Consider the following 20558-nt stretch of genomic DNA (forward strand, 5'->3'; position numbering starts at 1 on the left):
GTATCATCAATGCGATATAGGCAGGTACAAACAATAAACCACGAATACGCTTCATTTATGCACCGAACCTCGGCAATTATCTTTAGGTAAGTAGACAACAAATATTGAGCGCTTTTCTCAGCAGAGTTAAGTTTGTTTAGCTATTATAACGTTATTCACCAGACTCGACGTATATTTGCATTATGACATGTGCGTTGTTACACAGTAAGTCTAGGGACAGCCAGACAGCGATCGAAGACTGAATGGCAGTAACTATATTAGTATAATAGGCTTGAAAAACGTCAATTTATGTTGTCCATTATAACAATGAAACGTATGATAATAACGCTATGAATGACACTTATGGTTGTACCCAACACAAAGATGCCACACGATACGACAGCGATAAAGGGAAATGTTTTTGATAGAAACAAGCTGTACAGACTAATGTGGTTAAGCGTAATAGACACTTAGCGAGAATTAGATAGCGCTTTATACAGTACATACACAAGAATATCAGCAACAATAATGCTATTATATATGATGGGGAAAATGCATATTCGAAGCTAAGCGTAGTGTCATTGAAGTTCGCAGCAAAGCGAGTGCAAAAAGCAATATATAATATATATCTGGTAGAATTATTTCAAAGTATTTTTGTTTCGTATAACATATAAATTGAAGTGTTTGCTAAAATGTCGCTGAAAGTCGCGAGAGTAATATTCACCGGAGCAGATCACGATCCAAAATTTATTTTTGAACGGCGAGAAGAACTGCCCAATGTCGAAGAAGGCGAAGTCTTGGTTCGAATTAGATTGGCAACTATTTGTGGATCGGATTTACATACAATAAGCGGTGAGTGGACTTTGAGATGGAGCATGGTCGTAACTTTTATCTTGACGCTTTCAACTTCCAAAAATACCCGTGGACCGGTGCGCATAATTGTGGCGAGTTCGAATTTAGTCTTGTGCGAATTCAAATCCAAATTACCGTGACACTCACTCGTGACGGTGCTATGTCGGTATTCGATCTGATGTGTTGTCTCCGTGATTTTAGTAGAGTTACAAAACGAATTCTATGTGAATGTCTTCATCAGATTAAATGTATACCAAAGTGGCACGCCCGTGTCGATATAACCGGTTCTCAAATTATAAACTGTATCTGAAAACGTTTTAAGACTAACTAGCCGAGTTCTATTGAACTGAAATGTCACTGTTTTTACGAAGTATTCAGCAATATTCCCGGTTTATTTATCTACATATTAAATCATTCAGATTTGTTCTCAGAGTACAAGACTTTAAAAATTCTCCTAGTTATTTGTTTTCAAATTGGAAAAACCATAAAATTTCAATCATTTAGTCCTACTATATGTTGTCTTTTACCTCGATCGCTTTTGCGAAAACAATTTGAATTTGGAAGCCAACAAATAAATTCTTAGCATCATTGATGCAATATTATTTTTCCCAAAAATTATGGTAAATCCCTTTTTAAAAATTGGAATTTTCGTCATATATATAACTTTCTTGAACAAATACCAATGTTGAATTTAAATCAAATTGATCATTAAAATCACATTTCTTGCTCGCAATGCCATGGAAATTACATTATTGCCAAAAATCACGGTAAATTGATCGCTTTTAAAAAATTGCAATTCTCGCCAATACAACCTTCTGGAACAAATACTAATGTTGGGTTTACAAGAAGTCAAATTTATCGTAAAAAATCAAATTTCTCGCTCGCAAGATCATGAAATTACATTATTGAAATGTCAAATCGATAAATTACTCCTGCGTACTGCTAAAAACCAGTACATAGTTTACTTCACCTGTAGTGTTAAAATTCACGTAATTCAAAGTATTTTCATAATACTTTTTTCTGAACGCTTTGATCGTGAAAATATTTTCGTTGTTTATCGATTATGCTACTTTTAGCGTGAACTATCATGATTCAAGCGTTAGAGAAGTACAGACAGCATTGACCTTGGCTACGAAGCACTTGCGTTAAAATAAATGCATTTTTCAAAGTAATAAATTAATGAAACTCGACAACATACTATCAGACCAAAATGTAAGATAATTGGTCGATAAAAATGATTAGTTGCATTGGTATTAAAATAGTTTGATAAACAATTTTGGGAATTTCGATTATATAGATGTTTACAGTCCTTTTTTGGATTCCAAATATCGTTACTTATTTTGTCTGTGGCTTTGTAATCTAATTCCTTCATTTTTCATGTCAAAGTTTTATTTGGCATTGTCCAATGCCAGACATGCATGCTATTGGCAGTGATAAATAAAAATCTATCAAATCCCGCTTTAAAAAAGTGAATTCATGTATTGATTTTTGTACGCCGGCATTTTAGATAAAAGTATGGTAAATGACTAAGTAAGATAAATGACTAATTTTACTGCGTTGTTGATCTTCGAATAAGCGCACGTCGAAGAAAATTGAAAATGAATTTCCGCCTTGAAAATAGTGGCGTTCCCACCAACACAAGATGTTTGCGAGGTCATTAGAATTTTCCAAATTTACACAATCCTTGTTCCAACAGGAAGCATAATATGTAGTTGTCGCAAGTTTTCCTCGGAAATAGACGAAGGTTTTCCGCCTTGAAAATAGTGGCGTTCCCACCAACACAAGATGTTTGCGAGGTCATTAGAATCTTCCAAATTTACACAATTCTTGTTCCAACAGGAAGCATAATATGTAGTTGTCGCAAGTTTTCCTCGGAAATAGGCGATGGTTTTCTGATTTATCACACTTTTTGGGCATGGTTTGTCTACAGAAAAATAGACTACTCAAAGCAATGGCATACACCAGTGGTCGGCAACCACCAGATCCCGCATTAAATAGTATCACCGGTACCCATGTTTTTGGAGATTCAACCAGTGTTCCATCTAAAGTGTGCGCGTGTGCGCGCGCACACAGCTTTCAGAGGCCGCGCACACGCATAGGTTTACTGCGCACAGACGTATTTCGATGTAATGTAACAATATGCTCGGTTGGCAGGTTGAGAAAGTTTGTTGTTGGCCCACTTATTACCCGGTTAGAACGCCAAAATTTCTTCATTGGTTTTTGCACGAATATTAGTCATTTCCAAAAAAGTGCGCACACATACTACAAAAAATTAGAGGGAACATTGGTTTCAACATCAAATTTCTAACGCGTATAATTTACTACATTTGCTTAGTTCGTTTGTATAAAGGTGGTCCGCCACATTTTTGGTTAGGCTTTACCGGTCTGTCACTTGAAAAAGGTTGCCGACCACTGGCATACACAACACATAATAATAAAAAGCTGTCAGTATGCTAGCTAGTTTAGAATTTAGATCATGAGGGTGTGCAACATTTTTTGTCGGCGGACCATATAATCAACTTCAGACAACTAAATAGTTTTCCTTTGCGGGATAGGCAAAAGGAGATCATGTGGCTATTGCTTCGCCTTGCCGTAATAGGGACACTGGGCAAAACGGCGAAAGATTCAACGCAGCGACAAGAATAAAAAACATTTATGTATATTTACCCACGTGAGATAATTTTTAAACATAAACTGTCGGATTGGAATTTTATGGGTGTGTTGACAATGGCCGCCGTGAATGGCCTGTCCGCAAACAGCCTGTAGCACGCTCCTGGTTTAGATTAAATGTGTTGTATACTAGATACTTTGTAATCAGTAATTAAGTGCAATGCAGTCATTTATCAAATAATGTGCAATTGTTTGCATTTGATTAAACACATTTTGTGATTTTCAGGCAACCGTCCTGAACAGACACCACTTGTTCTTGGACATGAGGCAGTGGGAGAAATAGTTACTGATAAGAGACCTCAACCTTTGACACCAGGTTCAAGGGTCACATTTTCTATCATATCATCTTGTAGGAAATGCCAGCGATGCAGGTATAACAGTATATATAGCGTTTTTAACGTGTATTGAGGATACATTCATAAACCACGACAGATCTAGGATTACAAACCTTTTCTAGCAGAAAAATAATTCTAATTCGATCATAGGTGCGACTCCTGTGATAAAACCGGATGACATTCGAATTTTAATTTTGAAAGGCCTTTCAAACAAATTTTGCGAAAACTCAATTAAACTGTTATCGCCAAATTTAGGAGATTCGAAACTCTTGAATTATGATCTTGACCAATGCTTGCATATATGGCATATGCATGTATATAAAAATATAGATATTAGTAACGATGCGACAGAACGGAACTCTTATTATACCGTAAAATTTTTAGCTGCGATTCTTGATTGAGGAAGTTGTACCAGTTATGATGTGGGTATTTATTTTTTTTTTAGATTAGAATTGCCACAAAAATGCAAACAGTTGGAAAAGCTCGGACATTTGACTTTGAACAGGAGGTCGGGATTTCACGGTTGTTACGCAACACATGTCGTTCTCGGTTGCGGAACACACGTTTCTCTTGTCCCGTCAAAATTATCTGACCGGATGGTGGCGCCGATAAACTGTGCTCTGGCCACGATGGTGAATGCTGTGGAATGTGGCAAGTATGCGATATATCATTAATATATTTAAATGTTAATATGGGCACTACAAAAGTAATAGAAATTTTTAAAAAGTTCAGTACGCGACAACGATTATGGTTTTCCTGTTGATTTCAAGAAATAGCAGGAAGTGTGTTCGAGCCTCAATATTATTTCAATTTTATGGTATTTTTAAAGGAATGTTTGTGTACGTTTCGAGGGGTATTGCTATGATCTAATGTTAATGCAATTGATTTCCCACTTTTCAGTTTGAACACGTGAAATTGAATTTAAACCGGGATTCTAATTCGAGAAAATTTCTGATACAACTCGAAGTCACTACGTGCCCCTCTGAAAATATAAAGTCATATTGCACAATTTGCTTACACCTCTGTGCACAAGAAATAAAATTCAGCATTTATCGCCGCTAGAAACATTATGCAAAGAATGTAGCTAAGTGTACTAAATATGAAAAAGTGCCATCCATAAGGCAGCTTCCCCATTACCAACGAATTTTAAATGCAAGATTAGGTATTAGGCATTCAGTGTTAAAATCTAGAAGAAGTTGCACCAGTGTTTGATACTTTGAGTAAACGCTGGCACAATATTTACGTGTGCTCGTTTCAAAAGTAGATGAATCGATTAGAAATTTATAATAATGTGGAACACTCGCTCGAAAATATTGTATGATTATTGTTTGAAAGCTTGCAAAACCGGTATGCTTTCCATTTCTTTCTTGAGAGCGTCTTTCCAGAATGATATTGTGTTTTTGTACTCCGGTCTTCCTCCGCTTTCCGTCATCATTATATAATATGATGTCATCCGCATTAAATGGTAATATATCTTGACCCCTTTTCGATATTTGTCGGCCTTTTCGCTCATTTTAAGCTTTAACTGGAGTCCTGCGACAAGCGCAGTTAAAGCAATCAGTACGTTTTGCAGAATCTGTAGAAAGATGAAAGAAAGCACTAATGTAAAGACGAGGAGGTTTGGAGCTCTCCATAAGTGAGCTCTCCATAAGTGTATGTACCAATATGAAGGTAACTAATTTTGTTCGCCTACTTTACATCAAGTTGTGTGAAGGGACTGAAACCTATGGGCAGGAGGTATATTTACTTGCCTACCACCGACAGTCCCCGAACTCGTGATAGAAATAAAATAAGAAAAATCGGAAAAAATTATGGCCTAACCCTAACCCGGTACACATACTACGGGAGTACCTAAGGAGGTCGCGTAATTGTACCTGTATGACGAGGACTTGGAGCACCGATTTTGCTGAAAATATTAGCAGAAAATCGTTCATCTTTATTTAAAATTAAATAACAAAATTGTTGGTGAAATATCGGTTCCCATGGACTGAGTAATACAAAATCTAAACCCACACGCCTAATATCGTTACCAAAACATAAAAATCATTAAAAATCTGTACAAATTTTAAAAAGGCAAAATATTCAAAATTGAATATGATGGAATCTAATAATATAAATAAAATAATATAAAAGGATGTGTTTCATCATAGAACACGTGTCCTTAATTTTAAACGATTAAGAATAACAAACCGTTACAACTCTGTCTGAGATCCATTCTCCTCTCAGTGGCTGTATCAACATTTGCAAAACTTGTAGAAGCAAGAGTGCAAAGGTCATCATAAATGCACATCTTGAGTAAAATATTATTTTCCCTTCCCATTTTGCTGTTTTTTTCTTAAATCTTACTCGCAATCGCTTCATTAGTTCATCGTGATCCATCTGTCTTACAAAATGAGTAATTTTCAAAAACAGAGCTGTGAGAAGTCGAGAGGAAATCACATAAAAAAACTCCGAAAACGATTCCCGCCACGGGTACTCCTGTAGTATGTGAACCAAGATGGCGGACACCGGAACGTAGTATGTGTACCAGGTTAAGGTTAGGCCATAATTTTAGGTACAAATACTACGGGAGTCACTTGGCGAGTCCCCGAACTCGTAATAAAACTAAAATAACAATTGAAATAAAATTATGGCCTAACCTTAACCTGGTGAAAAATATTTTGAGGAATAAACAAAATATAGATGTTGTAAGACATGACAATAAATAAATTAAAGGTCAAGTAAGAGGGAAATGGTCGAGTAACGTGCTGCCCTGAATGTACCTACAGGAATTTACCGTGTGCCGTGTTCAATGAGTCCTTGTCGAAATCATTGGCCAAAGATCGAGTTGGCGGCACAACAATTGTACAATACTAAAAAAATCGGTAAAACAATAAGCCCAAAGAAAAACAGGAAAAATCTCAAAATAACAAAAATTAAAGCGTTAGGCGTAATTTCTTAACAATGTAACATGCAGTAATTCTGTGATGAAATAATACTATTTGACGATATAACGCGGCCCGCAACGCAAATTTACAGTCAGCGAACATTGGAATTAGCATTCGTTAAATTGTTGAAGTAGTGGAGAATGTAAAGCTATTTTTTTTATGAAAATCGGCCCAGGAATAGTTTCAGTTTTGCACCATCCGGCAGACCAAAAATATTGCGACCCCTGGTTAGACTTTAGGAGATAGGTCGCTGAATTTTCACAATTATAGCTCAACGGCTCTAGGTTGTTACTTATCATTTCAAACAATTTAAAGAAACTTACGTCATCCGGATTCGTAATTTTAATCATTCTATGTAAAGCTTTTTTCCCTTTCGAGTCAGATTTGCCACTTTCTCCTTTCCCGGGATCTTCTCCCATATTGCTTGTTTGTTTTTGAATTTCTTTGATCAAAGGTTTCAACAATGATTTATCTTTTGATTTCAGTGATTTGTCTTGCAATTGTTTTTTTAGCAAAGGCTGATCTTTTGATTTGGTAGCCGGGGTTGAAATTTTATCTGAAATCAAAGTTTTCATGGAATATATTCAAAGAATAATATTCAAAAAGATTCAGCAAGTTTTTACTATAAATATTTAATACTAATCTAAGATATTCTTATGGTATCAAGATTTTTGAACGCCGTTATTTTGATACTTCATAAAGCTGACGGTTTACTTTTTAATTGCCCATTTAAAATGAATCCAAGGAATGAAAACCCGGAAGTTTGCAGAAGATTTCTGACAGATTTAATTATGTTTCCATTTTTTGTACCGACATTTTATTTATTTCGTGCATTGGTACGACTTTGTAATCGGAAAGGTAAAATGTGCAATATCGGAATTTCAATAATCGGAATCGGTTGATTTTGAAAATACCAAATATGTATAGGAAATTATCGTAATCTTAAATTCGAAATCGCTGTTTTGCGATACGTTCGGGCATAATACATCAAATATATTATCTACGTTCAACGTTCATGGTACCGAAAAGATAATGAAGTTAGTCTTAAGGGTGCTTGGATGAAATTGCGCCCAAACACCTCTACAAACTCTTCTGAAATGACTTTTATATGTAAAAAACAAAGGTACTTCTGTATAGTATGTGAACCAAGATGGCGGAAGCCGGGACGTAGTATGTGTACCAGATCAGGGTATAGGCGAATATTTTATTCCAATAATGAGTTCGGGGTCTAGCCAAGTGACTCCCGTATTATTTGTACCTGACCCTAATCTGGTACACATACTACGTTCCACTGTCCGCCATCTTGGTTTGCATACTACAGGAGTTCCAAATCAAATGTTTTCCAGATACCAAGATGGCGCACAACCTGAACATAGTAGTTGTACCAGGTTAGGGTTCAGGTTGTGCGCCATCTTGGTGCACATACTTCGGTAGCGCCAGATCTATTATTTATTAGGTTAATAATAAAGCGTGAATATTGCTAGATTCATTATCCGTTGTAGATATCGCCTATTTCTATGCATTTAATTTGGCGATAAATGCTTAATTCGTATCTATCCTCGGCGTGACTTGAATAAATTAACAATCACGAGTTTTTTTTATAATGTCAAGACTATACCATGATTTACTCACCACCACTTGAAGTGCATATGGGTATCTTGACAACTGTTTGTTGATGTTCCGTTGCCTCAAGTTGTTTCGGTTGTTTATGTTCAAGTTTAGGTTTTGCAGCCTGAGTAGCAGTGCTCGGAGGCAATGCCTGATGAACTGTTTTTTCACTTAGTTGTTGCCGAAGCAATGCTTTCTCGTCTTTCACTGGCTCCGATATGCGTGATCGCGTCTGTTCCTGCGCTGAAGTTAATTTTGTTTGCACTTTAGCCTCTGTTATTTTAGAAATTACTGTTTTATGTGTCGACTTTGAGGACTCGACCTGTTGTGATTGCGGTTGTGTTAGCGCAGCGCCCTGTGTAGAACTTGATGTTGATTGCTTTTCTTGTGATTGAGGTATTTTTTGTTTCTGCTCAGTGGATTCCAATTTCGAATGTGCTTGTTGCGACAATTCTTTCTGCAGGTGTTCCAGTCCAGATGATAGCTGAGGCTGGTTAGGATTTTGTGTTTCTTGTTGTGAATCTTTTGGTATTGTCTGAACTCGTTTATCACCTTCAGAATATTTAAAACAATAGTGCAATGCCCAAATATATGGGCACGAAAGCCAAAGGTCGGGTATAGGAATTCCCACGCGCATATTAAAAGTGTTCCCATTAGGTTAATTGAAATGGAGAATTTTGGGCAAAAGAAAATGTCCCATTTAAAATCAGAGAAATTTAATCTAAAATGAAATACATATTCTCCTAGTTGATTCAAATATCATTGACAACCAAAACTCGTGGTATTTGTATCGGACGAATATGTACTTAGTAATAATATAAGGGGTGCTGAACTATACTGATGAAAAGCGGCGGTCGTGAAATGTTTAAATGGCATTTCACTGTAATTCAATACTGTCAAAAGATGTCAGTCGTTGAATGCTTTAAGTAGCATTTCATTTTAACTTCTGTTAATTTTGCGTTACTTTTTTAACACTCGTATCATGCAACGTAGTAATATGTTGTGATTCAAAGCAAAAACCTTACCGCTCATTCCCACGCTGTTTTCAGATCATCTTTCTGTTATTTCAATGCAAATTTGGAACATATTAGATTATAATCACTTATATTGGTAAAATTTGAATTGGGAAGCTGATATTAAATTATTATTATGGTAACAAAAACAGATGTAAAATTATGGTATTTCCTTTCTGTGTATATCAGTATAAACAATATGCTGTTTAATATTCATCTAAACGACTTTAAATCCGTAAACCCGCGAAACAAATTCTTAATAGTTATGATTTCCATAAACATGCCCACAAAACAGAATATAGAAATCATTTAGCAATTTTGTGTTCTGCAAAATGTAATCGCTATTTCAAAAAGATACCAAGCGATGCAGATAGTTGTGTTGCCATGATAATGTCGGCGAAGTTATAGATTGAATATAAATTTTAGGTAACAACCAAAGACTCCTATACTATGGGGGCGAGTGAAGTTACTCACACTGTGAAATATACTGCATTCTTCCTTACACATCTTAAGATAGTATACTCAAACTCACTCGCCAGGAATCTCAATATTGCAATTTGTTATCGTGAAGAAATTGATAAAATATGGACAAACGTACAAATAAAAAAATTAATGACTGCCAGAAGACTATTCGCTACAAGTGGGTTACGTTAAAGTTTTATAAAAGTCATCGTGTAATTTTAGATATGTATCAGTCGTAGATCCCCTTCATCTATAAAACCGCTCTGTTCTCTACACAATATGCCCTTTTTCGATAAACCACTTTATCCAGCGAACTATCGCTCGTTACGTTAAATTATATCATCACCCTTTGACCAACGAGATAACGCATTGCGAGAAAAAGCGTTCAAGAATTTACTGAATACGGGATTTGACTTCAGAATTGGATACAAAGTTCACACTTTAGGATTTAGATTAATTCAGTATTATATCATCGTCACCATCCTTCCTGTATTCTGAATACACGTTGAAATATAGTATCGGATTGAAGATTAAAAGAAATATTTTTTTTATTGGGTATCTCTTTTACATATATATAAACAATAAATTCTACCTTGCGGGGTAATGCACGTTCGCATACACGTTTTGCTGAAAATTTCACTAAAATATACAATTTTTGGAAAATAGAACATTTTTACAAATAAGCAGTAGAAATCGCGTAATATTTTTATGTATATATTAGTTTAATATTTTTGATTATGAAAAGTTTTCAATAAATTGATGACAAACGTTATATCTTTTATCGCAGAGAAATCATTGCAATTGAAATTAGGTACCCTATCTTCAATGCAAATGGGGATATATTAGGGGAATCGTGACGAATCAACTCTATAATTACGGAGCTAGGCTAAAATATTTAATATATACTAAGATCGTTGAAATCCTGGTAAAACTGCAGTTTATATGCAAGTTATATTGCCCTCTTGTATTTTTATATTTCCGAATAAAGCTAAGCGTTTCAATTTCTTCTGTATTGAGCTTCATAAAAATGTAGCCTGCAATGCGTTTGCTGAATTGCGGAAATGTTAGTCGCGTACGACTTTTCGGGTCGGTTACAATTTTGAGTTTTCAAAAATGGGCTCTATGACACATTGTGTCGAGACTATATGAGAACATCAGCTTCATTTGAACTTTAAAGAATGATTCCCAATCTCTCGTGATACATTCCCTTTATTTAAATTTTTCATTCTACTTCAGTAGAGCCTAACCAGCCAAAATCATTTTTTTGAGGGGGTATGTGTGGCCTTTTTTTCTTTTTTATATAATGACGTAATACGACGCTTACCCATGCATTGAGCCTGCACGTTATACAGTTTTTATTTGTTTGTTCACTCTTTAGTGGATCGCTAGATAATGATGAGTACTCCAAATAATGTTCTGTTTGAAGGGTGCACAAACATGTATTACAATAATAGGTACTCCCTGTAGTATGTGTGCCAGGTTAGGGTTAGGACATAATTTTATTCCGATTTTTCTTAATTTAGTTATATTACGAGTCCAGGACTGTCTGTGTTAGCCAAGTGAATATACTCACTGCCCATCGGCCTCAGTCCCTTTGAACAACTTGATGTGAAGTAGGCGAACAAAATTGGTTACCTCCATATTGGTACACGTACTTCTGGAGCGCCCAATAATATACCATTCAAGTATAACATATGAGTAATACTATACAAAGACATCAAGTAAAATTTTATTCGAAAAGAAACAAAATTCCTACCCACAAAAAACTCATTCTCCGGTTGTAGAATGTTGATTTAGCGGGTTACTCTGTTGGCAACTTTTCTAATATTAAATATCCATACATTTTTTCCTTTCTTTCAGGACAAATGTACAAGACAAAACAGCTCTGGTATTGGGAGCAGGTCTACTCGGAATATACGGGTGCGCTCTATTGCGAGACAACGGATATGATGAAGTATTCTGCTGTGACATAGACCGAAATCGTTTGAAATTTGTTTCCAAATTCGGAGGAAAGGCGATCTGCCCAGAGGACTTCTTAGATGATGAATTTTTAGGTAACTGGAGAGTTTTTTCCAGTTTTCAAGTAAATGATTTTATGAATAACATTTGAAAAATAATTCATTCTGAAGGGGATAACTGAAAATGACAAAAAAAGTTAAGTGATTGATGCTATAAATCTCTGAGGAGACTAGCAATCCTATATCACGCATAATTATCCTCCGCGTGATTCAAGTTTGCTAACCCAAATAGGTGTAGACCTAACCAAAAAGGTAATTGGAATTCTGGAGTAGATAAAAAAATTTACTGTTTTTTTCTCTAAGGCAGGGGTCGGCAACCTTTTATCGCCTGCAGAACAAAATTAAAGGTTGCAAGTCATTGGCGGGCCGCACATATTTTTAAACAGTTAAAAACCGAATGGAAGATCAATGAATCACATTTTTTCATACAGATCCGACGTTAAATTTTAGGCAGCGCGCGAAGACTGTCATTCGAATATTATCTGCACCATTTGGACTCGGCATCAACTTTTCCACGTTTTGTTGCCATTTGTCTAATTATAATTATAGGCTTATTAAACGAGAATTATATACTTGTTAGAATATAATTTAAACGTGTCTCAAATAAATTCTGTTACGTAAAGAATATAATCGGCAAAACAGTTGTTTTGTTACTATATTTCAGTGGAGCGTCGCGGGCCGGATTATATTGCTCCGCGGGCCGGATCCGGCCCGCGGGCTGTAGGTTGCCGACTCATGCTTTAAGGCTTAATGTACAAAAATCCACAGTTGGAATTTTTTTTTGTAGTGGACTCGGTAGACACTGTGATCGAAGTTTGTGGCAATCCTGACGTCATCCAAGATGGTTATCGGCGATTGCGTCATGGTGGAATGTTAGTTCTTGTTGGATTGGTTCATCCGAATTCAAATCTATCAATAACCGGCGAACAGGTACGATTTAGGAAATTGTGAACCGTTTGAATCAATCTAAGAAGAGAAGGCTTTTGCCCACTAGTAATCCTTTACAAAGCAGTAAATTGGTTGATTCTGAAGTTTGTACTTTGCTACCGTTCTCAGTACTTTTCCAAAAACTCTAAAAAAAGAGGTGGATTTGCAATTAGCAATATAGTACTTAATTACGATTAGCGCGCAAATAACTATTTATAACGTGGACTAGTAAATAGAAAAAAGGCATCTATGATTAAACCATCTCATAGCATTTCTTATTTCCGAAATAATTGGAAAATAGTTTAATTCATTATCGCAGTAACGTTTGGTCACCTTTATCCCGTCGTTTCTCCACTCCCTCGAATGGGGTCCTAGCTCTTGCTTTTAGCATTGCCACGCATGAAAAGACGTTAACGAAAATATTACATGTTAATTGGGCACGAAATTTACATATTGGCTGTTTAATTAACTAAATTGTTTCAGGGATGATTGTTGTTACTGAGTTTCTACGGGAACTAACGAATCAATCGAGTTTAAACTTAAAGATGGAAAAGGCACTATATATATATTTGTTTTATTCAAACTTTCTCTGAGTTGTAATGGACCTGATGCTTCATTCAAAATTTTCTTGTTATATTTTAATTCATGGGGAACACTTTTTAAAAGGAATGGGAACACTTTGATCCGTCACGCTTATCTTCCAATATTTTCATACTCGGTTGTTGTTAACTGTTAAGCTAAGGTCTTATTGTGACTGTACGCGACCCAGGAAAGATGGAAGCCGATAAGACGGGTTAATCATATGGCGAAACACGGCCTCTCGTTCGGTTACCAGTACAAGTCGGGTATGGAATTAGTTAGCCAGTTATTTGTTTTCGGAAGCATGGACTTCACGTGAACCACCCCACGGTGGCGAGGAGTCCAGATATCATCTTGCGCCACACCGCCGAGCCGAGGTTGCGTCCATCTAATTGAGCACTGCTCTCTTGTTACAAATATAAATCCTTGTTTTCAGATTATTCGTAAATGTATTACGATAAGAGGCGTTCACAATTACGCTCCTCGACATCTAGACAGAGCACTGGAATTTTTATCCCGTACAGCTGAATCATATCCTTACGAAGAACTAGTGAGTCCAAATCCATTTTCACTGGAAGAAATTGAAAAGGCAATTACTGAAACAAACAAAAAATTGTACCACCGAAGCTGTGTGAAGCCATAAAATAGTAAAGCTATGACAACTGGAATAAAAGACATAACTGACTGTAAACTATATACATATAATCCAAAATAAAGATTGCGAAAGCGATTATACTTTCATAATTCCAGTACGAGTCGAAAACTGTAATGTATTTGGCAAATATCAACACGATTGAAGATTTTGCCGATTAAAATCTCAAAACAGGGAAAGAATTGATTCCCGCCGCAAATGAAAATTTCTGTGAACCAAAGGAGCGGGTCGTTGTTTTGGCAAAATGGTATATTCTAGCTGTATCATATACATTTCACATAAGGCTGAATCTTGAAATAGCGTACTCCTATGCTTCATAAGCAGGCCGCAATATTCAAATTGCGAAATTTTGTCAATTAAAATAGAATTCGATAGGCTGAAATTAGCGGCCTTTTTTATTTTTTTGCAATTAACTTTATCCTCATCAAACATCTTGTTTTGTATGTACACCTTAGTTTATATTAAAAAGCCTTTAATTACTGTTATCACTCCCAATTTCAACCATATTTATATTAGTCATTGTCGCAATTTTTATTAATTCATTTCAACCCTGTGCAATCATTGAAATAATAAACTTGTGTATAGAAATATGTCATCATATAATGACTTTGAGCCGCGCGTACGAAAAGGGCTGCCGAAACACGTTTGTCAATAATACGAAGGATGCCAGATTGAGAGTATTTTAATCAACAACTTCAAACAATGCCAGGAGTCCAAAAGACTCACGATTGGCTCGGCTCAGATCACATTTATTTTGCTCGCTAATTCCAATGCGATGATGTCAACAAAGGCATCCGGCCTACCTGTTACTACGATGTAAACACCCAAAATAAGTCATCCAATTGTATTTGTTGCCTCTCAGTCCAACAAAACCTTACGGTTTCCTGATCACAACAGACTTCTGATAGCACATTCGATTTTGGATTAGACAACTGACAAGCATGGTCGTTTCTCAGCAGGTTTTTGAGAAGTGTTTATACATAGATCACGGTTTCTTCTTGATCAAAGACAAGGCTGGGGAAAAGGGTCGACACGCCCGATATCCTACACCTCTCCAATTACCATGGGCTCAGTCACCCCGAAACTGAGTTACTCTTGAAGCATCCATTAAATGTTATTTTGGTTGTCGTTAGCCTAAACGCGCCATTGAAACAAATTTGTGTACATTACCATTCCCTGATATAAAGGCATATCTTATATTATGGTTTTGGAATAACATTGGTCTGGCTGAATAAAATTACATATTGGCGGTTCCCTTAATTCAGAACTCAAAATTTGATGGGTAGACAGGAATATTATTTCTGATTGCGTCAGAAACATTGGTCATAACAAGCGTTGTTTTTACAAAGGAGAAAAATATGCCAGTTGACGATAATAAATCCCACTCCAATATCCACTTGTTCTGTTTGAGTGCGCGGTAATGCACTTGGTAATTTAATTGTCAAAAAGCCGCCAATTACGTGCTTAAATTAGCATTCTCCCAAAACAATTTAAAGCCAGAGGCCAAGCAGACAGATGCACAAGCGTTAATTAGAGAGCACATCTGAGCCGTCGACCGAAGATTGAAAAATGACAACATACTTGGGAGATCCCAAGCAGCACGACAGCAAAAATGCCAAACACAAACAAAAAAAAACGAAAAATATGCCTCATCCGGCAAATTATTCGTTAATTCGAAGCTCTTTACCAGTCTTAAAATATGGTTTCTTGTGTCAACGTTTCAAACTAAACTGCTTGCACACAATCCATAACCTGATAAGCAACGGACGCCCACCTATACCTTACGGTTTTTCTTTCGTCGAGGACTTCACGACATTCCGAATAATAAAGAGCACTTGTACAAACTTTGCACATACGCACAGGTCCAAACTAAATGTGTATCAGTATAGATAACTAATAAACCCTGTTTGAAAAAAACTTTTGCCCCACTATGTGGAACTTTCTTGGTCATGGTGGTAAAAAGATTGATTTTAATAGCAGAACAAACACAAAAACAATGCTAACAGCCTATTGCTATTTAAAAAACAGCAGTCATGATGAATATGAAATGAACGGTTAAAAACATCTGAACAACTTATAAACATTTTCATTCTCAGTTCCTCGACAAGTAAAACATAAATATTACAAAAAGTTGATTGCCTGCTATATCAAATCCATTGTTATTTATGAATATCATATTTTAGATGTTCATAATAATTGTAAATTTTCATACCTGGAAATTTTTATATTTTACATTAGAGAGGAATTAAACAGAATACTGTTTACCCTAAAAGTTGTACCATATTCTGCCAAAAATTAATCACAATTCTTTGTTTGGCAAGAAGAAATTAAAAATATTGTGTATTTCTTGCTGTTTGAATATCACAATTTTACATCTTGATTCAATGTAGCAAGCAACAAATGATTGGGTTTTAGCTAGCTATTATTGCAAAACAATGGAATGGGTAGCAGCATTGTGGAACATTGGCAATATTTCGTACAGTTGAAAATGGGTGACAATCGATGCAGTTAGGTAAATATTTGGATTGGAAACGATTAGAGTTTGTTCTCTTACTAAAGTTTTGTAACCGTAATGTTATTCTGAAATGTATACTATGGAATGTAGTCATCATTAACTTAACATTTAAATCACAGAAAAAAGGCAAAAATGGAATGAAAGCAAGAAAACAGGTATATAAAATAAAGTAATTACTAGACTACTGATTAGGCGCAAGATTGTTTACAAACAAGCAAGCGAACATGAATTTGAGTTGGTAAAAAATAGTGGTGACCAAGATGAGAAGTTCAAAATAATCAAGAACAGTGGATAAAATTAAAAATAATAAGCTGGGTTCTGGAAAATAATGGCATGTAAAGGGCTGGCAAGAATTAGTACATTGTGATATCTTTATCCAACATTTTGATAACCCTGAACTCCCAAATAATTCGATCAGAAGTATAAATCATTATGACAAAACAAAAAGCAATTTCGATAAAGTAGATTCTCAAAAATTAATTTCCCAATTCAATTCAAGCAAAAATCTATTACTTAGATATCTTCAAAGTATGTCAATTATAATAGGAAACAAACGATAAAAACTGAATGTTGGCCAGGCTTACAATTTTAAACATTCAAACTGTAATAATGTAATATCCACAGGTAATAACCATAAAAACATAGGCAAGGTAAATGCTTAAACATAGCAAAGAACATATAGAATACAGTATATACAAAATGTAGCCAAAATATGTCATTGTTGGTTAGATATAAAGTACAGAGGTTTCAATATAAAAGATAAACTTAACTGTAAAAAATTCATTATATGAAAGATTTTGTAGTGCAAATTGTCGTGGCACAGTTGGCAAAATTAATTAAGCGATCAGAGATTAGATGCTGAATCATTACATTATAAAATATGTACCGCAAAGGGCAAGTGGTCGCAGCAGGGGTGTGCAACCTGCGGCCCACAAGATAAAATTGTGCGACCCGCAGAGAATTGCCAATTTTGAATGGTGTGCAGGCCACGAAACGAGTTTCTTATTTAGTTTATTCTGGTACGTGCAAGTAATTCCAATCCCTCACAATGAAATCAAGAAATATCATGATAAAAATTTTAACAAAAGGACAACTTATGAGCAACTATGCTATAAGAACCGAGTAAATTTACAACTTTGCAACATTTTGCTATAATCAAATGCATTATGCTTTGTAACTACCGGTAATCTTTAATTTTTCCATAATTAGTATCCTGGAAAAAAATATAACACATCCAAGTCATCACTGATGCTATAAATAATATGACAAAACATTTAGGCCTAAACTGCATGATATTATGTAGTTGATCCCATAACAAGGCTACAAATTTTTCAATCTAAAAAAAAGTTTTATCCCAAAAATTCAATTCAAAGACAGGTTTTGAAAATTTAGCGCATACACATATTTTATAGTATTAATGATATGAGCAAGCTCAAAAAGGTTGAACAGAGATAGTAAATTGGCAAGCTATATGATAATAGAATTGTGGTTGATTGAAATAATAGTTGTAAAGAGACAAAAATTGTTGAAAAACAACAAATTTACTTTTGGTGTATGTTGGTGTCTTTGGCAGCATTAAAAATCGTAAATTAAGCAACATGTTATAACTGTTCATGACATAATAAAAAAAGAATCTGGAAGGATACTGTGAAATAATACTTTCGTACATTATGATTGATGAAACAAACATTATCAAAAACGTCAGATTTTGTCAGAATGAAGACTAAAATGGGCCGATGTAACTAACATGCGATCTAAAAGTCATTGTGATCTGCAGCAACTTTAATCTAGACCAGTGTCTCTAAAGATTGTCCTCAAACCACTCGTGCCCTGATTTTGTAAATGGCAAGATGATAAATAATCACAAGGATTAGAGTTTGGTAATTGACACTTTCACAAATTTTTTGATGCTTAAAATTTTTATCTGAGATTTTGTAACATACATGTAAATCACATATTACACCAAAACCCTAAAATAATTGTACCAATCTGTAAACGTAGATATCATCGATGAGTTTTTTCAAACTCTAGCATTTACTGTGCTGTTGGGTGCCATGATTTTACTCGTGGTACTTGAGTCACAGGTGAGGAAGGATGTCTGTCTATTTCTAATGACCTTACACGGACTGGACTACCACCAGCATTTGTTGATTTGCTTTGGCCATTCCCATACTGACTCGTTGTAGGAAAATTTTGCAAAGAATGCCGGTGACCTCTTGTTTTTTGATGATGTGGGGGGAGATCTCTACAAACATGGCAAAGAAGTCTGCCATTCAAAAGAAAGTATCTAGGCTTACTGGCGTCGTTTAATTGAATTCCGCAATTCTCACAAATGAAGCAATCCACATGAAAATCCTTCCCCATTGAGACTACTTTAACAGTTTCTTTACGTCCATTCACTGAAGTAATAGGAAGTTGACATTTGGCACATTTTGGAGCATATATTTTTTGCAATTTATTATAATCTTCTACACAGTATATTTTGTTTTCTATGTCAATTGTGAAAGGCACTCCATCGAGTCCCTTATTGCATACACAGCACCGAAAACAGCCGGGATGATATGGATTTCCAAGAGCATGTAAAATCATCTCCATGATAGGATGACCACATGCATGGCATTTCTTCGCACTTTGTTGGAATCCTGAATAAAGGTAATCTTCTTCACAAAATATTTTACCATTTACATTATAGAATGCTTTACCTCTTAATGTTCTACTGCAGCATCCACACACAAAACATGTGTTATGATATATTTTACCCATTGCCTGACAAGCAGTAGAATGGCCATAAACGCCTTGGTTGCATTTTGCACAACGTCCAAAATATGGTTCGGAACCTCCTGGAGAATTGAGTTCCTTTTCAACCTCAAGAGTTAGATCTTTCATTTTCTGTTCGACCATTTCTGAAGAGATTGCTGCTGAGACATGGGAGGGTGTTTTAACTCCTTGTGAGTAACTAACGGGACGCGAGAAAGTTCCATTTTGATATCCAAATGAAGAGCTAGATTGTGGAAAACTGCGTCGTTTAGGAATATGATTCCCACTGGCCATATGTAGTACAATGTAATATCACCAATAATAAGACTACAATAGACTGCAATAAAAATAGACCGATTAAAATAGTATGCAATTTTTGGGTCTAGTATAGTTTGGTACCACAAGTACTTCCAGTGGGCATAGCATAACAAATTTTGCATATGTTATTCCTAACTCCCACCTGACTATGCCATCCAAAAATTACGTCACTATGACGTCATCATCACGTCATAGGGCTTGACAAAGTATAATTACGATCGCCCGAAATGGCATATGCGCCGCTGATTACGAACTCGCTAACGCCGCCGATCTCGCTCCTATCGGGATCGTTGAGACGAGAAATAGCTTGCTCGATTTAGGATCCTCGTCTGCGCTTTTTGGACTACCTTCCGCATACTTTGGTGGGCCTTATTACGCCACTGTGACGTCGAAATGACGTAATTTTTCGGCGACGTAGTCAGGTAATATCTCAGCAGGGTATGTCTGTACCTGCATTTCGGTTACTCAGTTACTTGAGAGATAGAATTAGGTTAAAAATTGGGGTCTGGTATAGTTTAGTACCACATGCACTTCTAGTTGGCCTGGCTCAACTATTTTTGCATATGTCAACTAGAAGTGCATGTGGTACTAAACTATACCAGACCCCAATTTTTAACCTAATTCTATCTCTCAAGTAACTGAGTAACCGAAATGCAGGTACAGACATACCCTGCTGAGATATTATCTCTCACTGTTTTATACCAAAATAGAAAACTGTGCCAGACATGGATGCATTTCAGCGTTCACTTTCATCAGCATAATCAAAATTAACTGACAGTCTGAACGGCTGACGGACAACTTGACTACACGGACAACTCACCAGAGATAACTCGACTACAGAGAGGTCTGATGAGTTGTTCCGTCTTTTCGCATTATCTGCGACGACGTTTCAAGACTATAGGAGTGTAATCTCGATCTTTTGTAGGCTCCGATGTTGAGAAAACAC

The 20558-nt window shown here is 35.9% G+C and overlaps 3 protein-coding genes across 3 annotated transcripts; 1 reads left to right on the forward strand and 2 right to left on the reverse strand.

Moving 5' to 3' along the window:
- Positions 1 to 18: 18 nt before the first annotated feature.
- Positions 19 to 14601, forward strand: LOC120348166 (L-threonine 3-dehydrogenase-like). Its single transcript, XM_039418293.2, has 6 exons — positions 19 to 831; positions 3728 to 3872; positions 4282 to 4491; positions 11707 to 11900; positions 12652 to 12794; positions 13807 to 14601. The coding sequence occupies exons 1-6, from the start codon at positions 672 to 674 to the stop codon at positions 14011 to 14013; spliced, it is 1059 nt and encodes a 352-aa protein (XP_039274227.2). The 5' UTR covers positions 19 to 671; the 3' UTR covers positions 14014 to 14601.
- Positions 4517 to 9509, reverse strand: LOC120348167 (uncharacterized). The gene is made up of 5 exons (XM_039418294.2): positions 9397 to 9509; positions 8396 to 8923; positions 7087 to 7319; positions 6027 to 6215; positions 4517 to 5412 (listed from the first exon to the last, which is right to left on the reverse strand). The coding sequence occupies exons 1-5, from the start codon at positions 9401 to 9403 to the stop codon at positions 5158 to 5160; spliced, it is 1212 nt and encodes a 403-aa protein (XP_039274228.2). The 5' UTR covers positions 9404 to 9509; the 3' UTR covers positions 4517 to 5157.
- Positions 14602 to 15972: 1371 nt separating the features above from the next.
- On the reverse strand, positions 15973 to 19737 carry LOC120347471 (Wilms tumor protein 1-interacting protein homolog). The gene has a single exon (XM_039417468.2). It carries the CDS (start codon positions 19586 to 19588, stop codon positions 18572 to 18574), a length of 1017 nt encoding a protein of 338 aa, XP_039273402.2. The 5' UTR covers positions 19589 to 19737; the 3' UTR covers positions 15973 to 18571.
- Positions 19738 to 20558: the final 821 nt, after the last annotated feature.

Source organism: Styela clava, chromosome 11 (assembly GCF_964204865.1).
Source record: "Styela clava chromosome 11, kaStyClav1.hap1.2, whole genome shotgun sequence".
In the NCBI taxonomy this organism is placed as follows: Eukaryota; Metazoa; Chordata; class Ascidiacea; order Stolidobranchia; family Styelidae; genus Styela; species Styela clava.

What these genes read in the sequence shown, in the direction of transcription:
- LOC120348166 (XM_039418293.2), top strand. Translation starts at nt 672, where the DNA reads ATGTCGCTGAAAGTCGCGAGAGTAATATTCACCGGAGCAGATCACGAT. An exon ending in GGATTTACATACAATAAGCG is followed by an intron (nt 832 to 3,727) that starts GTGAGTGGACTT and finishes TGTGATTTTCAG; the next exon opens with GCAACCGTCCTGAACAGACA. An exon ending in TATCAATAACCGGCGAACAG is followed by an intron (nt 12,795 to 13,806) that starts GTACGATTTAGG and finishes CCTTGTTTTCAG; the next exon opens with ATTATTCGTAAATGTATTAC.
- LOC120348167 (XM_039418294.2), bottom strand. An exon ending in AAATTACGAATCCGGATGAC is followed by an intron (nt 6,216 to 7,086) that starts GTAAGTTTCTTT and finishes TTTGTAAGACAG; the next exon opens with ATGGATCACGATGAACTAAT. An exon ending in TCTCAGACAGAGTTGTAACG is followed by an intron (nt 5,413 to 6,026) that starts GTTTGTTATTCT and finishes ATCTTTCTACAG; the next exon opens with ATTCTGCAAAACGTACTGAT.
- LOC120347471 (XM_039417468.2), bottom strand. Translation starts at nt 19,588, where the DNA reads ATGGCCAGTGGGAATCATATTCCTAAACGACGCAGTTTTCCACAATCT.